A 25,984-nucleotide genomic window follows, 5' to 3' on the forward strand; every position below is an offset into this window, starting at 1 on the left:
TTGATCAACAATATTTTGATCTGAAACTTAATTCCCTAACACTTGACCAATTTTCTTAAATCATACCCTTTTTATCAATGCATTGTTCAAATATAAAACTGGCAATTTCAAAATCCGAGAACCAAAAAACTTTGAATTAAAGACCAACAACATAACCAAACACACAGTTTCGGTTCTAACTTAACCCAAATGCACTAAATTGAATCGAACCATAATTTTAATAATTTGGATTGATTTTGGTTGCACTGTGAAACTCAGTCGGTTACCATTACTACAAATATTATTTGGCGGTAAAATTGATCGGGTTTCCAATTCTTTAATAGAACCGGCTATCTACCCGGTACGTTTGACCTAGTTATTATATATGGAAATAATTTTTTTACTGTTTATAACACAGTACTAGTAGTATATAAATATCGAGAAAAAAGGGTCTAAACCTTTTGCCTCCTCATCCAACTCTGCGCGGCTTTCTCTCTTCTTCTGAGTTTTGACTTCATCAGAAGAGCTCGGCATCGAGGGAGCTAACAAAACCCTAAAAAGGTTTAGTGCCGTGATCATGGCGACTCCAGCTGATTCTAGGGCTGTCAAGTCGCTCAACAACTCTCAGGGAACGAATAAATTTGTGGTTCGTCTTCTCGTTCTGTTTCTTGTAATTACCGTTTCAGAAAATTCACTGAGATTGTTTTTATGTGTGGATGCATGCAGTTCAAGAAGGTCGGTGAGAAAATGGAAGACACTAAAACAGAAGTAGTCAATGTCTTTAAGAGCTTGGAGAAGGTGAAGGCTGAGCCTTCACAGGGTTCCACCTTTCTCAAGGATCGCCTCGTAGAATTAAGGGTATGTTACTCTGATCAAAGTTTTAATCTTTCTTCTATAGTGTTGTATCCTACTTACTATATAGTCTTTAATTTCTTTGTTGTATTAAGGGTCACATGTATATATATTTCAGAGAGACATGTAATTTGGTTGGTCAAATGCAGGAACTGAATACAACAGAACATTTTACTAAATTCTATGAAGAGATGTTCCCCTTTGTTCAAACTCTGCCGTTGGTCATCTCGCAAAAAGAAATAGTCTTCTCAAAGCTTGTCTCTGGATTACATATGGAAGCAAGATTATCTCTGGGAGCCTTTCTCGAGTACGCTATCTTCCCACACTCATATCTTTAGTCCAGTGCATGCAAGCAAGATAAGCATGAACAAAAGAACATATCTTTTTCTCTGTAGATGTATAAAGATCATATCTTTCTTACTTTCTTTTTTTTTTTGCGTAGGTTGATTGATGATTTATCGAGAGATCTCTTGGACAGCTTTATTCCGTGAGTATTTATTAAACTTATTTACTCTTTTCAGCTGCTCAATACTCTTTTATGGTTTTTGAAATTGCCACTTATGTATTCTTATAGCATTCCAAATATTTGTGCCTAGCATACTCTGAAAAGTGAATACAGAGTTGTATAAATTATATAATTTAGTGGAAGTTAGTGCTTTGGAAGATCCATTGAAATATTTTTTGAGCTGACTGCAGATTACTCATGGAACACTAGACAATATAGAGTCTTTTCACATATATGAACTGATGCAAATAGTTTACAGAATGTTATAGAAAATTGTATTCTCCTTCCTTCTCTTGCTTCGTTTGTGGTCATTTTGATCAGTTCTTGTCTATATATTCTAACCGATTCCTTCTGTATATTTCTTGTCTAGCTTCCTTCCAAGGCTTGTTAACTCCTTAGTGACACTCCTGAAAAAGGGTGGTCAGAAAGAGCCAGATATTGTTAAGCAGGTTTTTGCTTATGTCAAACATGTTTTACACTCAGAACAATGCTTACTATTACAGATTATTTTTCGCTGATATTCTGGTCCTTTACTTACGTGAAGATATTCGTATCATGGTCCAACATAGTAATGAACCTGCAGAAGTATCTCATATGCGACATCGAACGTGTTCTCAGGTAAGTGGATTAGTACTGTAAATGGTACTGGATCCTACACTGTAGGTTTCTTCGGGGGTTTATAAATTTCTCTCTTTTTCTTTTGATGTAGGGATACACTGGAGCTGAGGTACTACCCCCAAGAATCTATCAACGAATTGATGTCACGTTCTATGGCACTTTTGTTGAGGACTGCACGGGATGAGCAACGCGAGATAGGTGATGAATTGCTTTTTTTTTTAATTTCTTTATGTTTTCTCCTTGTCTATATTAGGGACAGTCTATTTGATTCTTATCTCATGAACGTTACAGGGATCAAGAGGATCATTTCTGAACTTGCTGACCCACTGAAGAAATGTGGAGGAGCTGGACTACTATATCATGTTATGATCAGGGATGCTTCTGAGAAAAGTCTCCATTCCAAAGCTGGGAAAGCTTTGAGTTTCTTGCTGAAAGATTCAACATTGTCCTCTTGTGATGATTTTCCTCAGGGTAAGTTCTCTTTTCTAAACATATGTTAGAATTTTCTTATTTTATAAGTCTAGTGTGTTTTCTAAATATCTCTCTAGTATATCCATTTCCAATAACGTGCATGTGATTAGTTTAGAAACTAGTTGGTCATGGTTTGATGTTGTATCTCATTGCAGGTTCTGGTAGTACAGTAGAAGCTGTGAGTTCAGCTTTGCAAAGAATATGCGAGGCAACTAATGCAGAAGAATTAACCGTTCTGTGGGACTGCTTGTTTAAAGAAACAAAAGAATCAATCAAAAACAAAAACTCAGCTCATTTGACCCGACTCTTGACACTGCTTACTTCAGCTGTTAGGGTTGGGAAAGGTCTCAAAGCTTGTGGTGAGTTATTTCTTATGAAGAACGCATGAAAACACGATCGTATTGCGATTTTAACTCCTTGTCAATGTGTAACAGATTACCGATATTTGGTTGGACTTGTGAGCCAGATTGTGCCAACTTTTATGGATTCCTCTGATGTTCTCAGTAGATTTCTAGGACTGATGTTATGCACCATTGACATACCCAGTGATGTCAATGAGCTGGAATCCATTGCTTCACAATGGACCCCCATTTTTTCGTTGAAGAGTTTAAGGTATCTTTGTTTACATTTTTTTGCAATGCTAAATTCTCTTTTCTTATCTTGCTTGTAATTGATCACGTAATCGTCCCAGTTTGGTGAGTTTCTTGCGGGGGTTGCTAGAGAAGAAAGATGGATTAATAGTGCAAGTCTTTGCCTGTAATATATTAAGGCAAGACTCTTTTTTTTTCAATTACCTCATTAAAATCTGCCGATCTTTATGTCATTAGTGACTAACTTATGTGTTACAGCTGCATCAACAATATGATTACGGAGTCTTCGGAGGAGGTTATTCCTCTGTTACTATCATTGTGTAAGAAGCAGCAAACTAGTCACGACAAGGTGGATATCGTATATGGATCATTTGAGAGTATTCAGGTCTTCTTGGAAGACAAGATTAAGAAGATTCAAATAAATATAGAGAATACTGGATTAGCTCAAATTGATGAGGCTGAGTTGGCTGCTGTCTGGGGAGCTGTCAATTGTTTTCCCTATTTTAAATTGGATTCATCATTACTGATTCGCTTCAAGAATACTCTGAAACAGCAGTTGGCAGCCTCAGCTGGTAAGTGTTTGGCCATGCCTACTTACACGTTACTATACTGATGTTCTGGATCATGGTCATTTCTTAGAAGTTATCATAATGTTTTTCAGTCAGCGGTTCTAGTGCTCAGGAACTAATGTGGCAGAGCTTACTTGGTTCTGCCTTGAGGTCATGTCTCAAAATCCGTTCTACTGGAAGACTCATCCACAGTGATGTAGAGGAAGTTTTGTCTCTTGCTAAATGTTACAAGTCATGTGTACAAGTGCTGTCTCCCGTAGCCGACTATTTGGATTTTGTGTATAGGTGAGTTTGTATGTTCTGGTGGTTTATTCAGTTTTCTTTTTATCCATGTTCGACCATCACTGATTCGGTTATGAAATTGCAGACCTCAATTAGCAAACGATGATATCTCTAAGCCATGTCCAGAGCTACAAGCAAACAATGCTGAAGATGCCTTTGACATATTTTGTGAAAATTTGCGTCACCCGAACAAAGACGTCCGTCTTATGACTCTAAGGATCTTGTGCCATTTTGAACCTTTGTCTCCTGACCCTTGTGTTGAAGAGCATCCTCCTCCAATGAAGAAGCTGAAAACTGAAGTGGTCCAGAAGTCTCCCTCTAAAAAGAATGATGTCACTACGAATGTGAGTGACATCTTTAGTTCTGTATTCCATAAGCCTTTCCCTCAAATCCTGATTGATTTACTAACAGTAGTATCTATCATCACCAGGTTCTTCAGATACTGAAAACAGTTGGAGAGTCTCGTCCCACATTACGGAGTAAAAAGGATTTGGATGCAGTACGGCATCTCGCTGATGACAGGATACATGATGCATATGTGCCGCTTGTATTCAATGGAATGATAGGGTTGTTTCATACAAATAATGAATCTACTGAAATTTGGGAACCAGCATCTAAGTGCCTTGCGGATCTTATGATGAAGCACACAAGCGCGCTGTGGAATGGTTTTGTTCATTATTTGGGCCACTGCCAACTAAAAATTGAAGCACTCCACATTCATAGAGGGAATGGAAACTACAGCGTTTCACAGAAGCATACTGGTAGGTTTTTCTCTGATTATTTTGTGTCTATATTATTATTTCATCTATCTATCTTTTGTACAGTTCTGATGTTTGCCTTTTTCATTCTGCAGGTCTGATGGAGAGTTTTAATGCATTCATCTCCCCGCGGTTTAATGGTACGCCTACTGCAGATGTAGTATCTCTGTTGCTAAAGACCTTACAGAAAGTTCCCAGTGTTGCTCAGTCTCATACCTCTGATATTCTCCCTCTGCTATTGAAATTTATGGGGTACAAGACCGAAAACCCTTTGAGGTAATCACGTCTCTATATCTTTGAGGTAATTTGCGTCATCTGTTGTCATCATCAACTCTTTCTCTCTACGTTGCAGGGTCGGACTGTATAACAGCGAAGCTTGTAAAGGAAAGGAGTGGAAGGGGTTGCTGGAACAGTCTTTGGCTTTGCTGAAGCTGATGAAGAATCCGAGGTCGTCACGTGTTAGTCAATTTGTAAACGACGTTATGCAGTACAGGTTGGCACCAAATGTTCTTTTGAATATGTTGGAGTAAGGAAATCATCACTGACCTCTTCCTGCATGTTGGTTTGTGTTCTTTGGAAACTGTTTTACTAGGTTCTTGGATGATAATGATGCTGAAATACAAATGAGTGTCCTAGAGTGCCTTGTGCTGTCGAATGACTATTTACTCCCACACCGCCATCGTTTGGAGAATCTGATCAAGTCTAAAAAACTGAGAGAAGAGCTCACGAACTGGAACTTCTCCAAGGACATTGAGGAAGCTCACAGATCTCACTTTGTTTCTCTTGTAATTAGAATCATTATGCCAAAAGTTAGGAGTTTAAAAAATTCAGCGTCGCGTGAGGTACATATATTACATACTTCTTTTAGTTTACTTCACTTAGTTCCTTACATTTTTGTTGTTGTTGTTGTTGTCAGCGTACAAGTATTCGTCACAGGGAGGCAGTTCTTGGCTTTATATCTCAGCTGGATGTTAATGAACTTTCCCTCTTCTTTGCATTGTTGATGAAGCCTTTGAACATTATATCAGATGAAGCAACGGACCTGTTTTGGAGCTCCGGTAAAAGCTCTCTGGATTATTTCCAAAGGTCCAAGTTCTCGAAATATATCAACGTGGATGCTCTTTCTACCTTGTCCTGGAAGATGAAATCTGGTTTTCTTCATGTCATCCAACACATACTTGAAGTCTTTGATGTATTCCATGTCCGACCATTTCTAGACTTTCTCATGGGATGTGTTGTCCGGCTATTAGTAAACAACGCTCCAAATATCGATGAAGAAAGTAACAACATTGATAAAGAGATTGTCTCAACAAATCACGACCAGGTAAAATTATTATTTGGTGTTGCTTATCTAAACAAAACATTGTTTTGACACTTTTTGTGTGTGTAGGCTGGCACTTCTCTAAAGCAGTTTAAAGAGTTGAGATCCTTATGTCTGAAGATTATTGCTCGTGTTCTTAAAAAGTACGAGGATTGTGATCTTGGCTCTGAGTTCTGGGACCTATTCTTTTCAGCGGTGAATCCGTTGATCAAGAGTTTTAAGCAGGAGGGTTCCAGCAGTGAGAAACCAAGCTCATTGTTCACATGCTTCTTGTCAATGAGCAAAAGCCCCAATCTCGTCACCTTCTTATGTCGGGAAGAGTCTCTTGTTCCAGACATTTTCTCAATTCCAACAGTCACCACAGCTTCAGAAGCTATAAAGTCCTCTGCCTTGAGTTTCATAAAGAATCTGCTCAGCCTTGAGAAGGACATGGAGGACGATGACCATATGAACAAAGGATTCTTAAACCCATACATAGACGCACTGATTAACAACTTACATTCTCTCTTTCGTGGAGATATTTTGAGAAGGTATGGGTTTCTTCTAAATCAACAGACTTAGTTAATTTCATCTTTGTTTCTACTTCTAAAGAAAAAACTGTGAATTGTGATCAGGAAATCATTCAAGTATCATGGTGAAAGAGAGATCAAGATTCTTAAACTATTGTCGAAACATATCAGAGATGAATCTCATGTAATGAAGTATTTGAACATCTTGCTGTCTTTCTTGGACAAACGTGTGAAATATTCTGGTATGGTTACTCCTTTCATTTCTTGGTAATAATTATATAACATTCACGTGTCTTGTGTGTGTAACCGTCTTATTGTCTTACAGATATTCATCGTGAGGCTTTGCTAGCCATTCAAGACATCACATCGTTGCTTGGGAGTGAGAGTACTAACAAAATTATAGATACAGTCTCTCTTCTGCTTGTTGACGCTAAACCTGATGTCCGATTATGCATTTGTAACCTTCTTGAGTCCCTTGCGAAAATCGATTCTTCTCTAGATCGAGTGGTAAGTGTCTTCTTCCTTTCTTTTTTTATCTTTTGCGTTTGAGATTGTAACAAACTATTGGTTTGTGTCTGTCTTACAGGCAAAATGCGTAAGCGATATGAATGCAACCTCACCCATGAAAGTTGATGACCTTGACTATGAAACGATAATGGATGCTTATGCCAAGATTGATGTGGATTTCCTTAACGAATCCTCGGAGCAGCACATGATGATCATTCTCTCACAGAGTCTATACAACATGACATCAAAAGAAGTTATGCTAAAGGATTGTGCATGTAACCTCTTGTGCACTTTTATTGAATTTTCAGCCTCTTTACTTTGCCAAGAGGCCTCAGCACACTCCGACATTGGCAAAGAGGTTTCAAAATCCGTTGCAAGATGGACAGGCGATCGCGTGTTGTGGATTATGAATAAGTTTATTTTGAAACACATTGGCGATGCAGTAAACAACGGAATCTCATGTGGAAAGGTACAAAGACCCTTTCTAAGTCTGGCATGAGTGAATTTTTATTGCCATGCTGGTGCTCATGGTTTTAGATTTTTTTTTTTTATAAACAAATTATTCTGCTGCAGGGGGAGATTCTTTTGATACGCAAAATGGTGATGAGACTTCCAGATTCCGGGAATCTTTCTGCATTCAGACCTTTGTGCTCTGAGAACGATGACCTTGATTTCTTCAAAAACGTCTTTAACATTCAGGTATGTCATTTTATCAGAATGGATCCTTAGCAGTTTGTATTTGTGTTGTGGTGAGGATGAATCAACTTATAGCTTATGAAAGATGATGGAAAACTTACAATGACTGTTCTTTTGAATGTCTTGTAGGCACACCGTAGAGCAAAGGCAATTAACAGTTTTGCCAAGGAGATCAAAGATAGCAGTCTGCCTGAGGTGATCTCTTTGATTCTTTGATCACTATTTTTGTAGTTTCAATGGACTTGTGACCAATCTCTGCTGGGTTGTTGCAGGGAGTAGTGAGAAAACTCTTGGTCTCAATCTTTTTCAACATGTTGCTTGAGGGACAAGAAAGAAAAGGTCAAGATAGTAAAGGTCGAGTTAAAAAGGGTCAAAATAGTAAAGATGAAAATGTCCTTGATGCATGCGAAGAAGCGCTTGCATCCCTGTCTGCTCATATGAGTTGGACCTCGTACTACGCTCTATTGAAGGGGTGTTTCCGAGAGATGAAGCAGCATACCGACAAGAGCAAGCGTCTGTTGGATCTCGTCTGCTTGATCTTGGACAAGTTTCACTTTGCAGAAGGTGGTGAGGCTCACGAGGAGATTAGGGGTTGCCTTGACAAAACCTTGTATCCAAAGATAACGAAGCTGTTTGATTCTGAGTCTGATGGCGTTAACTTCAACGCCTATGTAGCTGCTGTGAAGGTTCTAAAGCTACTTCCCAAAGAGATAATGGACTCAAAGATAGATTCTTTAGTCAATAAACTTTCCAATTTTTTGAGGGACGCGATGGAGAGCACACGTGAGGGAGCCAGAAAAGCTCTGGCTTCTTGTTTGAAGGAGCTTGGCCTGGAGAATTACTTGCAACTTGTCGTTAAGAAGCTAGTTTCTGTATTAACAAAAGGATCTGAGGTGCATGTGCTGGGGTACACTGTCAATCACATCTTATCGAAGTGCCTGCCAAGTCCTACTGGGTGGAAGTTGGATCATTGTTTGGAAGATCTTCTTGATGTGGTGGAAGCCGATATCCTTGGAGATGTTGATGAACAGAAAGAGGACAAGAAAGATTTAATGAATAAGAGGAAGAAGAAGAAAGAAACGATAAAACGCAAGTCACTTGATTCTCTGAGATTGATTGCTGAAAATGTAACGTTCAGAAGCCATGCATTGACGCTACTTTCTCCTGTCACTAAACAGCTGCAAGGGCCTATGACTTCGAAGCTAAAATCAACGCTTCAGGATATGTTAAAGCATATTGCAATTGGTCTTGAAGGGAATCCATCTGTTGATCAAGGACATCTTTTCTGTTTTATATATCACCTTGTTAACGACAACAAGAAGAGTGGTCTTAGAGGTCAAATATCTTCCCGGCCATCCAAAAAGAAAAGGAAATCGAGACGTATTCAAGACACTTCTGGTGCAAAGTCATGTCCACATCTCATCACGGTGTTTGCTTTGAACTTATTGCACAACAGACTGAAGAGAATCCAACCCAACAATACTAACGAAGAGCTGGTGTCGAAGCTGGATCCGTTTGTCAAACTACTTGTTGGTTGTTTGAGCTCTGTGTACGAAGATGTTGTGTCTTCATCTGTTAAATGTTTCACTGCATTGTTAAGGCTTCAACTGCCTTCCTTCAGGTCTGAAGCACGTGAAGTGAAAACCAAAGTGTTAGCCATTGCTCAGTCTGCAGTGAGTTCCAGTAGTCCTCTTGTGCAGTCATGCCTCAAGCTGTTAACAGCTCTTGTCAGCAATGATAACTTCAAGTTATCATCTGAGGAGTTGAAAATGTTGATTCAGTTCCGTATGTTTTCTGATCTGGAATCGGATTCCTCTGTTGCTTCTCTTTCACTTCTCAAGGCCATTGTGAGAAAGAAGCTCAAAGTTCCGAAGATATATGATATTGCCGACCAGGTTTCAAGGTTGATGATAACACATCAGGATAAATCAATCCGCAATAAATGTGGAGATATACTGGTAGAGTTTTTGGTCAATTATGTATCTTCCGAGAAACGCCTAGAAGGACATTTTAACTTTTTTCAGAAAAATCTGAGGTATGTATGTGCAATAAAGCTTTATTTCTTCTTTTTCAATTAGTAACTGAGTTTTATCTTCTTCCAGCTATGAACATTCAACTGGAAGAGAAGCAGTTCTTGACGTTCTTCAAAAGCTTATCCATAAATTCCCAGATCCTAGTCCTGGCAAGCAGTCGAAACCTTGTCTAGGCCACCAGTCAGTTGTTGACCAGCAGTCTCAAAACTTGTTTATTGAGCTTGCTCTTCATTTGGAAAGAGAAAATGATCAAAAGTTGCTGGCTAAGATTTGTGATGTGATGAAGCTTCTCATAGGCTGCATGAATAATTATAAGTCCAGTCTTAAGCTCTCTCTGGGTTGGTATAAGCAGGAGAACTCACGGGTTAGAGGAGCAAAGGTACATAATGCTTCATATTAAGTATTTATTGCTTGTAACATTGTCACCAAACTTGGCTGTTTTTGGAGTATGTGCGTTGCTTCTTGCGGCAGTTGATGAACTGTTAATTCATTTGTTTGGATGCATGTGCAGGTATTGAGGTTATTCATTGAAGCCGAGAAAAAGTTTCCAGAGAAAAAATGCAGTATACTGTTGAAAGAGGGTAAAACGATTTTAGAGTCTGCTGTAAAGTTGCAAAACACTGTTGAGGAAGGTAGTATTCCCTTATGGAAGGAAGCATATTACTCTCTGATTATGATAGAGAAGATGCTCACGCGGTTTCCTCATTTATGTTTTCGTGAAGATTCTAAGGTATATGTTCTTAGAAGTTGTTATGATCATTTAATGTTTGATCTAATTTTTCTTCTTATTTTTGTAGGATGTTTGGACAATGGTGTTTAAGTTGTTGTTGCACCGACATGAGTGGTTGCAAACTACAACATGCCGACTCTTGCACTATTATTTCAAAAACCTACCCGAGTCTACGGAAGCTGAGTCTCTTCTTGGTAAGCCAAGTAGCCTTTTCATGGTAGCTGCTTCTCTTTGCTTCCAGTTAAAGCTAAAGGTGGACCGCAACAGAGTCGTCAACAAAAACAATGATACCACTGAAGAAGATTATCTCAGAGAGAATCTTGTTTTTGCTGTCACTGGACTTCATTCAATGATTGGACAAACAGATGATGAGTACTGGTCAAGTCTCGACAGTGATGAGCAAGCAAAGTTCATGGAAGCCTTTCTAGTATTTGATTCAGGGAAAGTAAGGTCTACTTTTCTGGCTCTTACTAGTTCAGGCCACCTGAAAGGCCAAGATGATGTAAGAAACGTATTGGTCGGAAGCTTACTCAAAAGAATGGGGAAGCTTGCGTTTGATGTGGACTCTCATCAGATGAGAATAGTGTTCAACGTTTGTAAAGAGTTTGCCTCAAACTTGAATCAGGAAGAGTGTCGCCTATACGCCTTCAGGATTCTGCTTCCTTTATACAAAGTTTGCCAAGGGTTTACAGGGAAAGTCATCACAGACGAGTTGGAACAGCTAGCTGAAGAGGTGAGAGACGGTATAAGAGACAAGAGCTTAGGCGTTCAGATGTTTGTGAAAGTTTACAGCGAAATCAAAAAGAGTTTGGAAGTGAAAAGGCAGAAGAGGAGGCGAGAAGAGAAGGAAATGGCGGTGGTGAACCCTGAGAGGAACGCAAAGAGGAAACTGAAGGTAGCTTCGAAGAACAAGGCTAACAAGAAGAGGAGGATGATGAGGAGTAAAATGGATAGATGGTCACGCTCTTGAGCTCCCATAACCATATTTAAGCCATCGTTAACTTAATTATTTAATAAGTTTATCATCAAATAACATCAAAGATCATTAGACTATATGTAGTATTTTCTCAACCATTTGTGATTCTTTTTTCAGTTTTATCTGATAGATTTTCAACTTAATATTTTTTTTATTTTGGTTTAGAATTTTATTTAAAATGTTAAACTCAAAATTCAAATAAATAACAATGTAATTAATATCTACTATAATTTCATGATCTATAAATAATAAGAATGATAAATTTTCTAAAACAGCTATTTTTAAGTTTTTGTCACAATAATAGCATTTAATAAAAAAAATAACTAAAATAAATTTTATTAAAAAGTAAAGATGTGTTTTTACTCTAAGATTAACTAAAATGAACTTAAGGTTTAGAGTTGGGTTTTGGGGATAGAGTTTAAATTTTAAATAATAAAAAATAAATATTAAAATTTTCAAAATAAAAAATAAACTATTTGAGAGAATTGCCCAAAATAGAATTAATATATTAGCATTTTGAAAGCCGGACCGAGCGGTTTGACCGGTTGAACCATTCTTCTGTCCAATTTCAAATTGCGTTAGAAGCTGGATTCGAGTTAAAGGCGGTTGAAATTGACCAAGAGACGACGACGTTTTCACAAGTAAACTCGAAAAAAGAATATCTTAATAGTATAGATACCTACATATATATTCGATTACAGACGGAAAGCTGCGGCGGCGTCGGAGTAAAACAGTCAGAGCAATGGCGATGCAAGCCGGAGTAAGCTTATCGAGGATCTTAATCTTAGCCGGAGCAGGTATTTTCACTCGCTTTTCTCCCTTCAATGCTACCTTCCTCGCCACCACTAAATGTGTGATTCCGAATAACAAGGCTATACTGGTACGATCATGATGAAGAACGGCAAATTATCGGATATATTGGGTGAATTGCAGGTACTCTCTCAACTTATTTCTTTTTTACTCTCCTTGGAAAAATTTGAATTAATGATTTGTTGTTTCGATAGTCTCTGGTGAAAGGTATGGAGAGATCCGAGGGAGATTATGATGATTCCGACGCCGTAGCTTCTCAGGTACTTTGGTAGCTCATGTTTTTGATGAGAGGAATCTTAATTGATTGGTGATGATTTGAAGGTTCGTAGATTGGCCATGGAGGTTAGGCAGTTAGCTTCAGCGCGGCAGATAACGGTCATGGATGGAGTTTCTGGGGGTATGTATGTATGTAGTTGTATCAGGAAAGCTTTTAGTGTTTCTTGCTCATCACGTTTGTTTCTTTCTCCTTTGTGTGTGTGTGAGCAGCGAACTTACAAGCTCTTGTTGTACCTGCTGCGGTATTGGGAGTTTTAGGATATGGTTACATGTGGTGGAAGGTGAGATGAATCATCAATCATGTTAGGTTTCATTCTTGTAAGCAATTTTTTTTAAAGGGGGAAGTAGAAAATATTTGTGTTTTGTTTACACTGGTTAGGGACTCGCGTTTACTGATCTTATGTACGTGACGAAAGCCAACATGGCTACTGCCGTGGCTAACTTGACCAAGAATCTTGAGCAAGTTTCCGTGACCCTCGCGGTTAGTTTTTTTTTTACTTACTGGTGATTTATGAAGGTTGGATCCATGATCGTTTGGTTTTTCAGGCTGCTAAAAGGCATTTAACGCAAAAGATTCAGAGTATGGATGATAAGGTAGAAAAGCAGATTGATCTCTCCAAGGGAGTCAAGAGCGAGGTATACGATTATAGTTCCTACCACTAAGAATGATTCCCTTTCATTGCTATATATCTGTAATATGTTGAATCAGACTTGGGCCAACGAAATGTGTTTCTTTTTTGGTTAATGCTGAACAGGTCACCTTGGCTCGTGAGGATATCAACTCACTTGAGATTGATTTGGCGTCATTGAATAATTTGATTAGTGGACTGGTGAGTTTTTAAATTTCATTCTGTTTAAGACACACATGAGCAAATTATTAGTTTGTTTCTCTTGGATCGTGAACTAAAATGATTGCATTTAGTCTTTGAGCTCAAATTAGGAATTAGAATTCTCTCCTTTGGAGTATTTTATTGGAAAATTGTTACGCAGCTACACAGACTATGTAGCATCACATGGCCAACCATCCAGAGTAAACAAATGTATTGAAACCTACACGAAGTATATGTCGCACATAACGACATGTGATGATTAGCAAAAAATTATGTGTTTAACATCACAAACCCACTTAACCTCGTCGGAACCTGGTTAATCTCTTCGGAACAGTAAAACCGAACCCGATTTACCCGGTTTTTAAAAAAAACCCGACCCACCCTTAATTAACCATAAACCCGACCCAGATTTAACCTAAATCTAGCCCAATTCTGCAATTTAGAAGCCCATTAAAATGAGAAAAGAAGAAATCGAATCAAGAACTCAACTTTCCCCGTTCTTCGAATCGTGAGAGAGAGAGAACGAACAAGTGCAAAAGAAGTGGATTTTGTGGCTAAATTCGCAAGAGAAGAGTGAATCGGTGAAGAATCAAGTCGAGATGAGGTATTTCTTTGAATTTAAATGGTTGATTTCTGGGTTTGCAATATGTCGGATTTGAGGTTCTAAAGTATCTTTGTTCTTTCTGATGTAGTGTCTCGGTGAAAGTGAAATGCTTTCACTCTGGTCGGTTTAAAGATGAAGGTGGATTGTGTTATGTAGATGGAACCGTCGACGAGTTCGAGTTGGATGCGGATTCTCTTTTCACGAACTTGGTAATGAAGATGTTTGAGAAAAGGATTGTGATTGGGAAGTTGTGGTTCAAGCTACCATTCCATGAGTTGGAAGATAGGAAACCTTTATTTGAAAATGTCGAAGCCAATAAGAAGAGAATGGAATCTTCAGCGCGTTGGTACAAGGAGCTCGACATCTATGTAGAGAGAGATAGGGTTGTTCTAGCTGAAGAAGGTAGCACGAATGTTGGAGTTCAAGAAAGGGGTATGAACGTTGAACCAGAAGAAGAGGGTCTGCATGATAGAGCTGAAAAACAGTGTGAGAAGCTCTGTGAAAAGCTGGCTGAAAAGAATTCTGAGACGGGTTTGATGTTTGATGAAGATGAAGATGAGGCGTTAGACACTTTGTATGATCCTCTTGCAGACGACTCGGATGATGAGAAGTGTTCAGAAGATGCCTTGTCAGAATCTTCAGAATCGAATGATGAGGCGGAAGTTGTTGAAGAGGATATAGTAGACATCGACAATGTGAACTATGAGGAACAGATACCAGACGAAGATGAGGTGTACCCTGCTACAGACGATTCATCTGGTGATGAAGAAGAACAAGCTGAGAGATTAGTGCAAAGGGGTTTACCGGATGGAGTGTTCAGCTTGAGACAGCTCTTCAGCAGTGGGTCAGAATTTAAGAAGAATGTCATAAGATACATCCTGAAGACTGGGCGTAATGTGGTATTTGATAGATGGGAAAAGACTAAGCTTGGTGCAAAGTGTGGTGAAAAGAATTGTGGATGGAGGATATATTGCTCTGTTGAAGAACCTATTGGCAAATGGATGGTTAAGGTATATGAAGATGAGCATCAATGTCATCCTGTGGGGCGGTGCAAGCTTATCAAGAGCCCTGTTGTTGCTGATTTGTTTCTTGAAGATATAAGGCGAGATCCAGAGATGAGTGCACCGGAGATCAAAGATGAAATGAAAAGGAGATACAACATTATCATCTCGCCTGCTCAGTCACAAGTTGCTAGAAGACTGATTTTCGATAAGTTGCAAGCTGAAACTGATGAACAATTTGCAAGACTTAGAGACTACGAGCATGAAATCAAGAGGACCAACAAAAACACTACTGTGGAGATCAACACAACTCGTAGAGAAGATGGAAGTGAAGCATTTTCACAAATGTACTTATGCTTTGCGGCTCTAAAGACTTCATGGAAGCAACACTGCAGACCAGTTATTGGTTTGGACGGTACGTTTCTGAAGCACTCAATGCAGGGAATGATATTAACTGCTATTGGAAGGGATCCTAATAACCAGATATACCCGATAGCGTGGGCTGTAGTTTCTTCTGAAAATAATGATAATTGGGAGTGGTTTATCCACAAAGTCAAGGTCGACTTGGACTTGGGTGAAGGCGATGAGATCACAATAATATCTGATATGCACAGAAGTTTGATCCACGGTGTTGCTACTGAGTTGCCAAAGGCAGAGCATCGGGCTTGTGCAAGACATATCTACGCCAATCTGAAGAAACTGCACAAGTCAGACACACTGAAGCCAATGTTTTGGAGGGTCGCAAGCAGCTACAATGAAGCTGATTTCAAGCAAAATTTAGCTGCATTTAGAGAGTTTGACCCATTGGCATGTGATGAGCTCCTTAAGAGAGACCACCGGACTTGGTGTAGGGCGTTTTTTAGGATTGGTTGCTGTTGTGCAGACACACACAACAACTTGACAGAGTCCTTTAATAGGACTCTAAAGGTGGCACGGAAGAAACCTTTTGTCCAGATGTTAGAGCTGATAAGGAGAGATGCAATGCAAAGGATTGCCAACCGCTTTGAACAAGCTCGTAAGGAACCTGCAAGGCATACTAAGAAAGCAAGAAAGGAGGTTGAGAAGTCGTGTGATGAAGCTCAACACTGTCGTTCTGTCTCTAGCACTGGTGGGAGGTATGAGGTTGTTGAGGGAACTAATGGATACTCGGTGAAATTGCACAAGAGGACATGTGCGTGTAGAAAGTGGGATCTAACTGGGATTCCATGTCGTCATGCTGTGTGTGCGATCAGGGAGAACACAGGCTTGGTTGAAGACTACATATCTGATTACTACACGACCGAGAAATGGAGAGAGACTTATCGAAGAGATTTGAAGCCGGTCAATGGACCAAAATTTTGGGCTGAGTGTGGAGGAGGACGCATTGTTGGACCACCTTACAAACGTCCTCCAGGAAGACCTAAGGGAAAAGCTAGGATCAAAGGAGTACATGAGTCACCCTCAAAAAAGAGGGTTGGTCGCAAAGGAAGGGTACCACACTGTGGTATTTGCAGTGAGAAAGGTCATAACTCAAGGACATGCCCCACTGAGGTATGATCTTATTTTCTTAAGTGTGTTTTATGCTGATTATGTCTGCGCTTATTGAGTTTTTCTTTGTCTTTCGACAGTCTCCGGAGACCAGGAAAAAACGAAGATGGCTAAGTAAGCAATGTGAAGAAGATGCTGAAGAAGCAGCTGCAAGGAATGGTCAAGATGAAGCAAACGATGAAGCTCAGGAAACAGCTGAAATGGAAGCTGATTTGGCAGCTCAAATGGAAGATCAAGTAGAAGTTGAGTTTATTTCTTCTACTGCACCTCAGCCAAGCCAACCAAGCCAAGGAAACCAAGCACCACAACGAAACCTCAGAAGAAGCAGTCGCTTGGCAGCTTTGCTTTTCGGTTGAAGGGAGGTTTATCCTTTTTTTGAAAAACAATTTACATGTGGTAACATGTTCTCGGGTACCTTATTAGGATTGTTTTACATGTTTTAACATGTCCTCGGAAAGCTTCTTTTTTCATGTTCTATCATGTTAACGATGATGTAATGTTTAAACTTCAACTATGTATTCCATTTTGAACTGGTTTATCTACTTCTAGTTTATGATTATAGTTTGTCATTCTAAGCTTCTTATAAGTGTAAAACATCTCAATACTAGCACAAAATATCATCACATTACACATTCATCATTCATTACATAACCAGTTTTTTTAGAAACATAAGACTCATTCATCACATAACTAGTCTTTAGAAAGGAAAAGAAACAGAAGACTCAACACTCTTAATCACTAATAATACAACACAGTTTCAGAAACTTATTCTTCCATCCAAGGTTGGGGTTCAAACGTTTCATCTCATCTTCACTTCCATTTGATTTTGCAGCCTCTTTCTTCTCCAATTCCATAGAAAGTTCCAAATTTCTATTTCTCAGTTCATTGATCACTCTTCTTTTCTCTCTAATTTCATCTCTAGCTTCAATCAACGCTCTTTTTGGCCACCCAGTGACTTCTCCTTCATCGAACCATTCAAAGAATTTGCAGTGTTCATTGCCCATTTCCTATACCCAAATACATACAAGATGTACTCACTCCAAAAAAAATAGTAACCAATTGTGAGCAGAAGAATTGTGTACCTTATACAGTTCACAACCAAAAAATTTTCGCCCAGGATTCTTATTTGTCCACGCAGTGAAAATCTTGGCGGGCAACCCACAGTCACACATTCTTCTGCCTCCAATAGATCTGCTCCGCCTAAAACTCGAAGATTCAGCGTTGTAAGTCATCGTCTCACACTCTCGGGTCTTCGTCTTCCTCTTGTAACTCAGTAGCCTCTGTTTCTTTTTCTTGTTGCGAGAAGGAGATAAAGGTCTGAGAGACCAGATTTTAGATTTAGGTTAAATCTGGGTCGGGTTTATGGTTAATTAAGGGTGGGTCGGGTTTTTTTTAAAAACTGGGTAAATCGGGTTCGGTTTTACTGTTCCGAAGAGATTAACCGGGTTCCGACGAGGTTAACTGGGTTTGTGATGTTAAACACATAATTTTTTGCTAATCATCACATGTCGTTATGTGCGACATATACTTCGTGTAGGTTTCGATACATTTGTTTACTCTGGATGGTTGGCCATGTGATGCTGCATAGTCTGTGTAGCTGCGTAACAATTTTCCTATTTTATTCCCTTGATTTATCTCTCTCCCTATTATTGTCGTGTAAAACTATATTTGCAGGATGGGAAGTTGGACACACTGGAATACAAGCAGGTACATGTTCCACCCTCTTTCAGCTGTGAACTACATGAAGTCTTATTAGCTTGAAAATCAAATCATTTGTCATTATCATGGTTTCTTCAATTGTACCACCCACGAATTGGTGACTCAGTGCTGTTATGTTTCTGGTGGCAGGATGTCACAAATGTTTGCATGCTACACTTGTATAACTATTTTGGAGGCAAGAGCACAAAACTGCCTGACATGGTATGCTTCTCTTAAATCAAATTGATACCTCTATATGTCTATATTAATATCCTTTTTGCGTTAGTGTAATATTCCCTTTTATCTTCTTTTGTAATTAACTTCTGCATGCAAACTTCAATCTTTCAGGAGCAGCTTCAACTTCAACTTCCTGTGAACCAGAAAGCTCGTAATTTGCTTGCTGATGTTGAAACCAAGGTGGTCTTTTCTAATTTGACTTTTAAATTAAACGAGTTAAAAGGGAAACTTCTTCTTTACTGATTGACTATGTTTTGACCATTCTTTTTCAGGGGCTGAAAAACTTTGCTGAAGAACTGCTTGGAAGCAATGGCACAGAGGAGGGAGGAGCAACCACGGTGAAAATTATTGGTATAACTAAGTCTAATGACAAGTCGAGGCCATTGTTATCCAGGTTTGATGAATTTACAAAGCATTATGTTCTGTATCTCTCTGGTGAATTTTTTAATACATATATATATTTATAGAGAGAGAGAGAGAGTTGTGACAAAGGACATGTGAATGCAGGGTTGGTTCAGCTAGGTATTGATGTGGAAGTTTCTTGATGGCGGTTGGCTTGCGGGATGTATATAAAAACAAACTCTTAACTTACACATAATGGTATCGTGAGCCGTAGAAAGCTCTCATTAATTATTCATTGGCTTGGTTTGTTACCCCTCACGCCACACTTGGGTCTTAATGATATTCTGGTTTATACTTTGGAGGTATTTCCTTGAACTTGGAGAGTTTGTTTATTGGGATGGTGGACATGTGCTGCTTCCGGTTTTGGACTTTTGAAACAATTAAAATAAAGGTGATGTTGGGAATTATGTAATACAAGTCCAGTTAAGGGCATGTTTATCCCTATTACCCCATATGGGTTTCTAAATATATTTTTAATGAATTAATTGTACTTTGATTGTACTTAAGGATCATAGTTAAGAAACTTTTAGAATGTGTGCTCCATTGGTAGTTTCTTAAATAAAGCTTCTTAAATTTTTTTTTAACATAAAAGTTATATATTAAATAAAACATATAAAACATAGGAAAAAAGAAAATTTAAACATGGATTCCACGAGATCAAGGAGAAAAGAAGAAAGTTGAGAATGGCTTTGTGACGTGTGTTTTGCGATCAAAGAGAAGAGAAGAAAGTTGAGAATGGCTTTGTGACTTGTGTGTTGAGAAGAGAAGAATGGAGAGAACGAGTGTTTTGTGACTTGTGTTTTACAATGTTGAGAATGGCTTTGTGATCAAGGAGAAGAGAATAAGCTGTGTGACTTGTGTTTTACAATGTCTCTCTTTTATATAATGCAATGCTTTGTGACTTGTGTTTTGCTCTTGAATACATACCCGACTGACACAAACAACACCCATGACACATACAAACACTCACAAACACTTGTGACAGATACAAACACTCGTTACACACAAACACTCGACACATACAAACACATACTGATTGCTTACAAAACTCGTGACTTCTCTTGACACACACACACATGCTTACAAAACCCGTGACTTCTCTTGACCTCTCTTGTGACATCAAATGGCTTTTTCTCTTTGTCTCACTGCACATGTAAACAAAGCAACTCACAATATCAACATTTCAATTATATAAAGACATTACAATTTCACTGAGAGAGACACATATCAAAGCAATTTCACATTTCACATAAACTAGTTTTATAATATAACAGAACAGATCACATAAACTTGAAACATACATGGGAATTAGACATAACATAAAACGTAGATGAAAAACAGAACATGACACAGATGAAACCTAGATGACACAGACAAGTTCACACTAATTACTCAGACAATTTAAATACAAACTCAACCGCTTGATTTACCAATTTCAATCTGAACTAACTAACTGAGTTATTTAGCTAAAATACAGAGCCATAGTTTGAAACATTTACCTCTTGTGAAGTGTTCTCGAAGTTGAATCGATCGGTCTTCTGACGGAGAAGAAGAGAGAAGACGCAATCGACGCCGTGATGAGGACCGAGAGAGTCGATCTCCGTTGTGGTTTCGACCGGTGTTCTGTCGGAGAAGAAGAGAGAAGACGAAATCGACGCCGTTAGCGTCATCGGTAGCGTCATCGTCTTTCGTCGTTTTGATGGCCTTGTTGGTGGAGAAGACGAGACTGAGAAAAAACCAAAAAGAAGAGAAAGAAAGAAAACAAAAAATAAAATCGAAAATTCAAAACGTTTTATGGCTGACACGTGGTTTAACAAACCCACAAAAAAGCGGTTCCCAAATACCTTAGAGCATCTCCAACCACACTCTATTTTTCACTCTAAAATAGAGTTTAAAGTAAAAAATGCTCTAATGGTACTCTATTTCTCACTCTATAATAGAGTAAAAAATAGATTTACTCTAAATATAGAATAATTTATTTTTTTTTTGTTTATCACTCTATTTTCTACTCTAAAATAGAGTACCATTAGAGTAAACTCAAACTCTATTATAAAATTACTCTATTTTAGAGTTAAAAATAGAGTAAGCCATTCGAGATGGTCTTAGTTAAGGATCGTTTATTCCCTTTTAATTTTGTTTTCATTTATTTAAATGGGTCATTTATGTTAAAACCCCTTTTTAGAGTCCCCGGTAATTGTAGTCTAAGATAAAATATAGTTTGAGACACTCGAGACATCCCTATTCGAGTCTTTCAAATAAGAGTTTTTCATGAAAAGCAATAATATTTTAATAAAACAAATCTGTCGAAAACTTGAGAGATCTATAATGTGGATGATTCCAACCAACTACGACACTGAAAGGGAAGATGAAATCAATTGTTAAAAACTTGAGAGATCTTCGATATGGATGGCGTTAGTATAAAGAACCAGTCTACCAGGAGACTGAAAAGGAAGATGAAATAATTTTACAGACGCAAGTCGAATTAAGGGTGTGCATGTGAGTTTAGTTGACCCTGACATAAAATGTGGCCTTCTTGGTAATTTAGAAACTACCTGCTAGGTGAAAATACTGAAAGAATATTAATATTCAAGACATTACCTTCTTTGTAAATTTTGACATTAATATATATGACAAAAGAACATCAAATCCGGACCGATAAAAAATATTACTCCTTCCGTTCTAAAATATAAGATGTTTAGAAGAATTTTTATGTTTCAATATATAAGATGTTCTAGATATGTAATTTTAAGTTTATCAAAACTGTGTAGTCAATCAAATTTTTCTTTTTTTTTGTCATCGTAGTCAATCAAATTTAATAGTTCTATTTTGTAATTGGTTGAATAGTTGTTAATTTATAATTTTAATGATATTTTTTAGATAAAAAGTAACTTTCTTAATAAGTGTATACTACCTAAAACATCCAAATATTTAAGAATGGAGGGAATAATATTCAATGATTAACACATTAAAAGTGTGTAATAATTTAAACTGGGATGATGTGGCAGGAAGGGCAAGCAGAGCCTAACTGAAACCACTTGTCGATGCAAAAAGCATGGAACTCATGTCCGCATTGTGGCAGCACTCGCACCACGACCTGCCTCGTAATCTTCAAGACATAACACACATCTAGATAACCTCATAGTAGCACATGATTCCGTCGAAAATGTCAGTGTTGGGAGAGACTTCAAAAAATCTCCTTCTTCAAGGGTTTTAGTTTCCTCTAATAACCCTACAGCTGCAGAAGTGTAATATGACAAAAAAGATCATCTAGATTTGAAGATAGAGGTAGGACCGCATCTTTTGACTTAAAGAAATCAACAATGGCTAGCTCAGTAAAATTTGCTTCTGCGGCTGCTGACGGAATGGCCAAGAGAGGAGGAGGAGGATGAGAATTGAGAAGTAATGAATGAGAGTCCTCCTCCAACAGGTTTGATCAAAGAGTTATTAAGCTTTCGATCAAGAAAAGTTTAAAGTCATTAGGGCATGTATTTGATCTTTTATTGTTACAATTTAAACAAGGGTGAGAAAAACAATTTCGATAAGTAATCGCAACACGCGCAACACGCGCTTCTCCTCCCCTCCTCCAGGCGAAAAGCAAAACCCTATCACCATCTCTGTGTCTTCTTCAACTGCCGCCTCCGTCGCAGTTTCGTTGGCGACTGCTCATCAGAGCTCCGACAAAGAGATTTCATCCCTCGTCACTTTAAGTCGTTACTTTCCTTCGATGGATTTAAAAGATTTGCCTGATGCCAATGTTCACTGTGCAAAAGAAAAGCTTCACGGTCTCCGGTCCCAGCTCCTCCACAGAAAAACTTCACAGTGTATATCCTCGATGGTCGTATCTAAAGAAGTGGTCGGTGACCCTTCCTCCATCTCCTCAATCTTCCCAGTCTGATCCAGCTTCTCCAATTCCGACAACTTCACTTCTTGGGACAGAAGATACAATGCAGCAATTGAAGGTCTCTCGTGGTTCTGAACTCGGAGAGAAACTCATTGCTGCCTCTATCGCCACTGTCACCTCTCCTAAGAACCAATTGCAGGTTATTGTTCAAGACCCTGGGAATGCTCTTACTGGTATGTCTGATCCTAAACCACAATCTTTAGAATCAAACCCCAGCTTACCTCCAGCAACTTCGGAACCTCCTCCATCTCTAGGAGCTTGGACAATTCCGCTTAAGATATCTTTTCAATCCGATGGGAACTAACAACAGGGACCATGGCCCTAGCACCTACCCAATTATCTCTGATGATTCTATATGGCCTTGTCTATCAAAGCAGGTGGGTAAGAAACAAGCAGCACCATATGGTACTTCTGTTTCAGTGCGACAGGATGATTCTAGTCTCATTATTAAGGCTGCTTCTCAAGAGTATCCATGGGCAGCAAAGATGAAATCAGTGTGCAATCTCAACAAGGTAACAGTTCATGTTTATTTGGAGGATGGAACCCCTAAGGTAACTGTTCCAAGTCATGTTCTTCTTCAAGGAATTGAGAATCAAAAAGAATTTGTGGTAGGTCAGTTTTACTATGCACCTCCTGGAGGTTTGGTTCATGTTGTAGTGACTAGAATATGGGGCAAAAAGTGTCGTATTTTTACCAAAAAGTTAGGAGAATCATCGTATCTGTTTCATATTCCTGATGAAGCAACTCAAAAGTTTGTTATTCAGAGGGGAGTTTGGCATGTTGATGATGACTGCTTGATGTTTGTTTCTGCTTGGACTCCTACCAAAACAATTACTCTGCCATAAATCAGCACTATTCCAGTTTGGTCATCTCTTAAGAATATACCAAATCAACTCTACTCTATTGAAGGAATAAAGTGGATCGCTTCGGGTATACGAGAGCCAATGCTTACGTATAAACCCTGGCTTAATCCTACTCTAATAGGAGAAGCTAAAATTATGGTTGAGATTAAGTTAGATAGTCATTTTTCTCAAAGAGTGGCTATTGAGGATGAGAGTGGATCTGTCTCAATGGTTGATGTATTGTACTGCTGGCTGCCTTCAAAGCGTGTACGGTGTGGTCAACTTGGCCACAAAGCGTCACGATGTTTGGGACAGCCTCTTGATGTAGCTGGAAGCACCAAGACATCATCTCTAAATGATGGGGATGTTGTAATAAGTGTTAATTCAGCTAGAGAAACGGAAAGTACGTTGGTATCGTTGGTTGACAAAGAGGAAAGAGATACTACCATTTCTTTGAAGGTGATTGTCCCACATGCTCCAACTCTAATTGTGGATGCTACTTCTGATTCAGTTCAGAAAGAGATTGTCCCTCGCACTCCAACTTCAATTGTGGATGCTACGTCTGACTCAGTTCTCTAGAGGCTGCTACTATCAAGCCTAAAGATCAGTTCATTATCGCTGAGGAAAAATCAAAACAAGACACATCATTCTCATCAAAAGGGAATGTTGGACAAGGCTCCTCAAAATATATCTCTGAACAACGTGCATTCACGTGTAATACTCCATGCATCTCTCACAAAACATTAGTCTCTTCAAAAGCGACTCCTATCTACATCTAACCAAGTCTCAACAAATTCTGTTCTAGCTAGTTGTAGAATCCGCAAGAGCTTGTCTAGTCTAATTTACTCACCAATCGTTTTAGCCCTTTGTCTTCAGATGATGAAGATGAATCTTTAGTTTCAGATGAAGAATTGGACCCAAAAGAAAATTTGTTTCCGGCAGGCAGAGTGTTTCTTCGGGATAGACCGGTTAAGCCATCCACAAAGGCTAAAGAGATGCAATCGCATTATGTAGCTCGTGGAAGTAGCTCGTGGACGGGGTAATCGAAACCGTGGTCGAGGTAAAAGAGGTGGGAGTGGATAATTCATGCACTTGAGTTTCCAAACCTTTTGCTCTTACTATCTCTTTTTCTTATTAAGAACTTGTATTGCTTCTAAACAATATCTTAAGCTTTTGCTTATCTCTACTGTTTTTAAAAATTGTATGACATTTGTCATAGCTGTCATTGTTACTTGCATTTAAATAGAAAGCCTTTTTCAAAAAAAAAAATACCGATAATATAATTTTGATTTTGAATAATCAACACATATATCACCAAAAGTATAAATTTACTCCACATATATTGAGTCATAAATATTGATCATCAATATATATAGAGAAATTCCCTAGGATAAACCTAAAAAAGTTTTTGTCACAAATATAAACCTTAAAAATAAAAATGACCAAAATAGACTTAAATGTTTTATTAAAAGAAGTAAATATACACTTATACCCTTTGGGTTAATTAATCTAGATATTATGGTTTAGAGTTAAGGGGGTGGGGTTTAGGATTTAGGGTTTAAAAATAAAAAAAAAGTTAAAATTTTCATTTGGTCATTTTAGTTTTTGAGGTCTATTTTTGTGACCAAAATTTAAAAATGTATATTTAAGAGAATTGCCTTATATATATATATTATTTTTTGTAAACAATCATCAATATTTTCCTTGAAACTTTTGTCCGTAGTGGTTGGTTAGTTACATCATATTTTAGATAGCTCCGGGAAATTGCAACTCAGAAAATTAACACCAAGTAGAAACATATAAGACACTTCCTGCTGGCCAAGCATTTTATGTCTTTATGTATTGCACAATAAGACACTTCCTGCTGGCCAAGCACTTTATGTCTGTTTATTGGCTTTCATACCCTCATTCTTAACCAGACCAAACTAACCTAACCAGACAATTAACCATGATTACATTTTTTTAATCAAAATTCAATTTCTGTCGGAGAAATCAAAACACGATATCTTTCTCATCAATTCAAAACGTACATCCACTTTCACTTTACCAAATCTTCAACTCTAATTTCGTATACCTCTCTACTTCGAGTGCGACAGAGAGATAACACACAAAACTGACTAAATCGAAGGCGAAGAAGAAATCCAAGGCGTCTCAGAAATCCAAGGTGTCAATTGCGGCTCTTTCGTTTGAGTCGCTTTTTCTGGTTTTGGATTTAATGGAAAAGATGAGCAGCCATTCAAGTCGAACTATTCTTGCAAACTTTCCTTGTGATATTCACGAGAGCGGAGGTGAAGATTTTTTCAGTAAGATATAGATTTTGTTTCCGCTGATTCTTGAATTGGTTTACTGAATGTTGGATCTGATCAACGTTGTTTTTGTTTATGGCAGTATGGGCCTGTTCTTCAAAGTCGATTTGAAGATCCTGCCATGTTGTCGTTGCGCCTCGTCTCTATCAACCAC

General features: G+C 38.4%; 4 protein-coding genes and 1 long non-coding RNA gene across 7 annotated transcripts; 3 read left to right on the forward strand and 2 right to left on the reverse strand.

The window, feature by feature from the left end:
• The first annotated feature begins 28 nt into the window (after positions 1 to 28).
• On the forward strand, positions 29 to 11,539 carry LOC103840668 (small subunit processome component 20 homolog). Of its 2 annotated transcripts, XM_009117183.3 has the most exons (29): positions 29 to 625; positions 706 to 837; positions 981 to 1,138; positions 1,274 to 1,318; positions 1,707 to 1,785; positions 1,881 to 1,954; positions 2,046 to 2,152; positions 2,246 to 2,425; positions 2,581 to 2,784; positions 2,860 to 3,037; positions 3,117 to 3,194; positions 3,274 to 3,587; positions 3,677 to 3,869; positions 3,952 to 4,210; positions 4,297 to 4,627; positions 4,720 to 4,900; positions 4,977 to 5,117; positions 5,217 to 5,466; positions 5,541 to 5,948; positions 6,015 to 6,475; positions 6,560 to 6,696; positions 6,780 to 6,961; positions 7,041 to 7,430; positions 7,535 to 7,660; positions 7,787 to 7,852; positions 7,930 to 9,692; positions 9,760 to 10,069; positions 10,202 to 10,420; positions 10,488 to 11,539. In XM_009117183.3, exons 1-29 carry the CDS (start codon positions 557 to 559, stop codon positions 11,388 to 11,390), a joined length of 7,938 nt encoding a protein of 2,645 aa, XP_009115431.1. In that variant the 5' UTR covers positions 29 to 556; the 3' UTR covers positions 11,391 to 11,539. The 2 variants fall into 2 exon arrangements, with proteins under 2 accessions (XP_009115431.1, XP_033135702.1); XM_033279811.1 differs by having other exon boundaries at positions 2,046 to 2,425.
• Positions 11,540 to 12,015: 476 nt separating this feature from the next.
• On the forward strand, positions 12,016 to 19,324 carry LOC103840670. Of its 2 annotated transcripts, XR_627701.3 has the most exons (14): positions 12,016 to 12,193; positions 12,268 to 12,329; positions 12,401 to 12,466; positions 12,528 to 12,603; positions 12,693 to 12,763; positions 12,862 to 12,963; positions 13,029 to 13,118; positions 13,238 to 13,312; positions 18,119 to 18,151; positions 18,293 to 18,364; positions 18,491 to 18,559; positions 18,652 to 18,773; positions 18,887 to 18,979; positions 19,084 to 19,324. XR_627701.3 is itself a non-coding variant. In XM_009117185.3 (13 exons), exons 1-13 carry the CDS (start codon positions 12,139 to 12,141, stop codon positions 18,906 to 18,908), a joined length of 915 nt encoding a protein of 304 aa, XP_009115433.1. In that variant the 5' UTR covers positions 12,016 to 12,138; the 3' UTR covers positions 18,909 to 19,313. The 2 variants fall into 2 exon arrangements, 1 of the variants encoding a protein (XP_009115433.1); XM_009117185.3 differs by having other exon boundaries at positions 18,887 to 19,313.
• On the forward strand, positions 13,322 to 18,060 carry LOC103840669. The gene is made up of 3 exons (XM_033279816.1): positions 13,322 to 13,916; positions 14,005 to 16,447; positions 16,525 to 18,060. The coding sequence occupies exons 1-3, from the start codon at positions 13,912 to 13,914 to the stop codon at positions 16,798 to 16,800; spliced, it is 2,724 nt and encodes a 907-aa protein (XP_033135707.1). The 5' UTR covers positions 13,322 to 13,911; the 3' UTR covers positions 16,801 to 18,060.
• On the reverse strand, positions 17,123 to 17,744 carry LOC108869863. Its single transcript, XM_018654816.2, has 2 exons — positions 17,527 to 17,744; positions 17,123 to 17,451 (listed from the first exon to the last, which is right to left on the reverse strand). The coding sequence occupies exons 1-2, from the start codon at positions 17,674 to 17,676 to the stop codon at positions 17,176 to 17,178; spliced, it is 426 nt and encodes a 141-aa protein (XP_018510332.2). The 5' UTR covers positions 17,677 to 17,744; the 3' UTR covers positions 17,123 to 17,175.
• A 312-nt stretch (positions 19,325 to 19,636) lies between the features above and the next one.
• On the reverse strand, positions 19,637 to 20,978 carry LOC103840671. The gene is made up of 2 exons (XR_627702.3): positions 20,281 to 20,978; positions 19,637 to 19,926 (listed from the first exon to the last, which is right to left on the reverse strand). It is a non-coding gene; the product is annotated as an uncharacterized LOC103840671 (long non-coding RNA).
• Between the last annotated feature and the right edge of the window lie 5,006 nt (positions 20,979 to 25,984).

Source organism: Brassica rapa, chromosome A09 (genome assembly GCF_000309985.2).
Source record: "Brassica rapa cultivar Chiifu-401-42 chromosome A09, CAAS_Brap_v3.01, whole genome shotgun sequence".
NCBI classification, from domain to species: Eukaryota; Viridiplantae; Streptophyta; class Magnoliopsida; order Brassicales; family Brassicaceae; genus Brassica; species Brassica rapa.

Bases quoted from the DNA above. Each gene is read 5' to 3' on its own strand.
- LOC103840668 (XM_033279811.1), top strand. From the start codon at position 557: ATGGCGACTCCAGCTGATTCTAGGGCTGTCAAGTCGCTCAACAACTCT. The intron at 6,697-6,779 runs GTATGGTTACTC...ATTGTCTTACAG, and splicing joins CAAACGTGTGAAATATTCTG to ATATTCATCGTGAGGCTTTG. The intron at 7,853-7,929 runs GTGATCTCTTTG...GGGTTGTTGCAG, and splicing joins AAGATAGCAGTCTGCCTGAG to GGAGTAGTGAGAAAACTCTT.
- LOC103840670 (XM_009117185.3), top strand. From the start codon at position 12,139: ATGGCGATGCAAGCCGGAGTAAGCTTATCGAGGATCTTAATCTTAGCC. The intron at 18,365-18,490 runs GTATGCTTCTCT...TCAATCTTTCAG, and splicing joins GCACAAAACTGCCTGACATG to GAGCAGCTTCAACTTCAACT. The intron at 18,560-18,651 runs GTGGTCTTTTCT...ATTCTTTTTCAG, and splicing joins TTGCTGATGTTGAAACCAAG to GGGCTGAAAAACTTTGCTGA.
- LOC103840669 (XM_033279816.1), top strand. The intron at 16,448-16,524 runs GTATGATCTTAT...GTCTTTCGACAG, and splicing joins CAAGGACATGCCCCACTGAG to TCTCCGGAGACCAGGAAAAA.
- LOC108869863 (XM_018654816.2), bottom strand. From the start codon at position 17,676: ATGACTTACAACGCTGAATCTTCGAGTTTTAGGCGGAGCAGATCTATT. The intron at 17,452-17,526 runs GTACACAATTCT...ATTTGGGTATAG, and splicing joins TTGGTTGTGAACTGTATAAG to GAAATGGGCAATGAACACTG.